Source organism: Babylonia areolata, chromosome 24 (assembly GCF_041734735.1).
Source record: "Babylonia areolata isolate BAREFJ2019XMU chromosome 24, ASM4173473v1, whole genome shotgun sequence".
In the NCBI taxonomy this organism is placed as follows: Eukaryota; Metazoa; Mollusca; class Gastropoda; order Neogastropoda; family Buccinidae; genus Babylonia; species Babylonia areolata.
The window spans coordinates 45106562-45110372 of record NC_134899.1 but is presented as its reverse complement, the minus strand read 5'-3'; the positions used below and the strand labels follow the sequence as shown (position 1 = coordinate 45110372).

Here is a 3811-nt window from a genome sequence, read left to right as displayed (position 1 = left end):
ACGTACACATATCTCTCCTGACACTTGTGTGCAATTTCACTCTCGCGCATTCACAAACGCACTCAAAAGCACAGACCCACACATACACACAAACACACACAGCCGCCACTGACTGGCCGCAAGAGGGATGGGAAAAGATCTCTGATGCCAAGAACGTGGCATCTAGTGTGTTGCTCGGTCTATTGTATTTGGAAAGGCCCACAGAGACTCTGTTCCGTTTTGAAGAAATTTGCGCAATGTTGGTTTGGAAATGATGCCGATATTTGTTTGATTTGCAAAGCATCGTGCTCTACCTTTCATGTTAGATTTGCGGCCGCTCCCTCTCTCTGCTTTTATTTCTTTGAGGCGATCAATGGTGTGATGGCCTTGTACCTGTTCTTTTTGGTATTCTTTGACTTTTCTGAGGATTTCCGATTTTCCTAGATGTAGGCTGCTCGTTGGTGTTGCGTTACCAGCAAGTCTGTCAGCTCGCTCATTTCCCTTAACACCTGCATGTCCCGGGCAGTATGACCATGTGAGTTTTTTAATCTGAAAGTTGCGCATTGCGTTATGCCACTCTGGGCTTCCCATTCCGTTTTCAATTTTCTGTATGAGGTTCATTGAGTCGGTTAGGATCAGCAGCAGAGTAGTAGTAGTTTGAGGAAGAGGAGGAGGAAGAGGAGGAGAAGGAGAAGGAAGATCCTTATCTTTATCATTGTGATAATGCTGTTGCTGTTGATAATGATGACGGTAGCGATTGTAGTGTTATGTGTCTGCGCCCATACAACATGTGTGCATGTACGACAATCCTTTCAACAATGTCATTTCAGATCATAAATGGCTGGCAGGGATTTACATCAGTCCCATCCCACGTTATCAGATGCAGTGTTGGGTGTTTGCGTCCAAACAGCATCAACAAACACAGATTGTGCGTTCAAAAACATTTAATAATTAAGAAAACTTTTACAGAGAAACTAGGCGGCACATTAAGCTCATCTGAATCGCTTCGTTATTGCTAGTAGCGTCCGCGTTTCCGAGGGTAGTATCCAGAACGAAGTTTCATAATTAATGTCTTTCCGCACAAACATGCTAACATATGAAGACATTACACATGATGATAATAATAATAATAATAATAATAATAATAATAATAATAATAATAATAATAATAGCAGCAACAACAACTACTACTAGTAGTACTACTTCTTCTACTGATCTTGATGATGATGATGATGATGATGATGATGATGATCACACACATAATAAACGTCCACACGCACGCGCGCGCGCGCGCACACTCGCACACACACACACACACACACACACACACACACACACACACACACACACACTGACCTCCATGCCGTTGAGGTTGCAGAGGGTGACGGAGGGGAAGGGGAGGCGGGCAGTGGGACTGACAGTGACCAGGGTCCGCACGGGATACTCGTAGTAGCACAGGAACAGACTGGACAGCAGCATCAGCAGTGACCCCACTGCCACCGCCACCAGTACTGCCCACACCGCTCTGTCATACACACATAGATAGGTAGGTAGGTAGGTAGGTAGGTAGATGGGTAGGTAGGTAGGTAGGTAGATGGGTAGGTAGGTAGGTAGATGGGTAGGTAGGTAGGTAGGTAGGTAGATGGGTAGGTAGGTAGGTAGATGGGTAGGTAGGTAGGTAGATGGGTAGATGGGTAGGTAGGTAGGTAGATGGGTAGGTAGGTAGGTAGATGGGTAGGTAGGTAGGTAGATGGGTAGATGGGTAGGTAGGTAGGTAGATGGGTAGGTAGGTAGGTAGATGGGTAGATAGGTAGGTAGGTAGGTAGATGGGAAGGTAGGTAGGTAGATGGGTAGGTAGGTAGGTAGATGGGTAGATAGGTAGGTAGGTAGGTAGATGGGTAGGTAGGTAGGTAGATGGGTAGGTAGGTAGGTAGGTAGGTAGGTAGATGGGTAGGTAGGTAGGTAGGTAGATGGGTAGGTAGGTAGGTAGATGGGTAGGTAGGTAGGTAGGTAGGTAGATGGGTAGGTAGGTAGGTAGATGGGTAGGTAGGTAGGTAGATGGGTAGATGGGTAGGTAGGTAGGTAGATGGGTAGATAGGTAGGTAGGTAAGTAGATGGGTAGGTAGGTAGGTAGGGAGATGGGTAGGTAGGCAGGCAGGTAGGTAGATGGGTAGGTAGGTAGGTAGATAGATAGACGTATATACACAAACAGATTGATTGACTGATTGACAAATTGATATATATATATATATATATATATATATATATATATATATATACATATATACATACATACATATATATATTGAGAGAGACATGGACACGGACGGATACGGACACTGTTTCATTGCCATTGACAATACTATTCTTTGGCAAGGGGGATAATGTATGAACAAAAGAATAACGGCGGTTTTCAAGTGAAACTGACACATTGCTAAGAGTAAAAAGAAAATCAACAACAAACAACAACAACAACAAAATCATATAATACAACATAACGTTAAGGCAGAGACAGACAGACAGACAGACAGACAGACAGAGAGGGTAAGGACGAGAATAACATCCTCCAACCTGTCAAATGGAGAGAGACTTGAATTGAACTCAATATTTTCTGAGGAGGGTAATGGAATAAACAAGACAATGTTTTGAAAGAGAAGTCAGAACTCAGAACTCAAAAAGTTTTTTTATTCAAGGATTAAGATTTTAAGCATAGCCCATTCTTCCAACCTGTCCTTGAGAGAGAGAGAGGGAGAGAGAGGGGGAGAGAGAGACAGACAGACAGACAAAGGCAGACAGACAGACACAAAGACAGACAGAGACAGACATAGAGAACAGGGACGACAATAACATCATCTAACCTGTCAAACACTGAATAGAGAGAGACTTGAATATTTTCTGAGGGTAAAAAAGTAAACAAGACAATGTTTTGAAAGAGAGAGAGATGGATAGAGAGAGAGGGGGAGAGAGACAGAGACAGAGTCAGAGACAGAGATAGAAAGCAAACAAGACAATGTTCTGAAAAATAATGAGAGAGACAGACAGACAGAGACATAGAGACAGAGAGAGATAGACAGACAGAGACACAAAGAAAGACGTAGAGACAGAGAGAGGCATACACAGACAGAGAGACAGAGAGACAGAGACAGAGACATAGAGAGGTAGACAGACAGAGACACAGGCAGAGACATGGAGACAGACAGAGAGAGACACGGAGACAGAGAGAGAGACAGACAGACAGACAGGGAGAGACAGAGACAGAGACAGAGAGAAAACAGAGACAGAGACCAAGGACGCCAATAACAACATCCCCCAACCTGTCGAACACGCTCTTGGTGCTGTCGGAAGCGTTCTTCACCCCGTGGATTGTAGTGTCCCCAATGAACTGGGTGAAAATGTGCCACAGTCTGCCCTCTCTCCCCTCCCCCTCCTCCTCCTCTTCCTCCTCCTCCTCCCTCCTCTTCTTCCTCTTGTCCATCATCCCCCACTCTCCCTCCTCCCTGTCCTCAAACACGCTGACCGATGACCGCTCTCTTCCTCGCGTTTTGTCCGTTTTATTGTTGGCCTTGAACATCTTGTTGGCTGGACTGGTTGTTTCAGAGGATTTTTGTTGTTGTGTGTTTGTTGTGTTTATTGATGCTGTTATTGTTTCGTTCGTTTCTTTGTTTATAGTCTGTTCATCTAAGATGATGATATTAGACAATTATTGTTGTTATTTGTTGTTGTTGTTGTGATGGTGGTTCTGGTGGTGGTGGTTATTGGTGTATTTGTAGCTGTTGGTGGTTGGTTTTTTTTTTGGTTTTTTTTTTCTGGCTGTTTCACCTGAAAGCAACAA

At 44.1% G+C, this 3811-nt stretch overlaps 1 protein-coding gene across 1 annotated transcript in view; it reads right to left on the bottom strand.

Moving 5' to 3' along the window:
• Positions 1-3550, bottom strand: part of LOC143298651 (acid-sensing ion channel 3-like) — a 24459-nt gene extending 20909 nt beyond the window's left edge. Inside the window, exons 1-2 of the mRNA XM_076611532.1 lie at positions 3294-3550; positions 1336-1504 (exon numbers count right to left, since the gene is read on the bottom strand). Coding sequence (XP_076467647.1) covers positions 1336-1504; positions 3294-3550 — 426 coding nt within the window. The remainder of the gene's footprint in view (positions 1-1335; positions 1505-3293) is intronic.
• Positions 3551-3811: the final 261 nt, after the last annotated feature.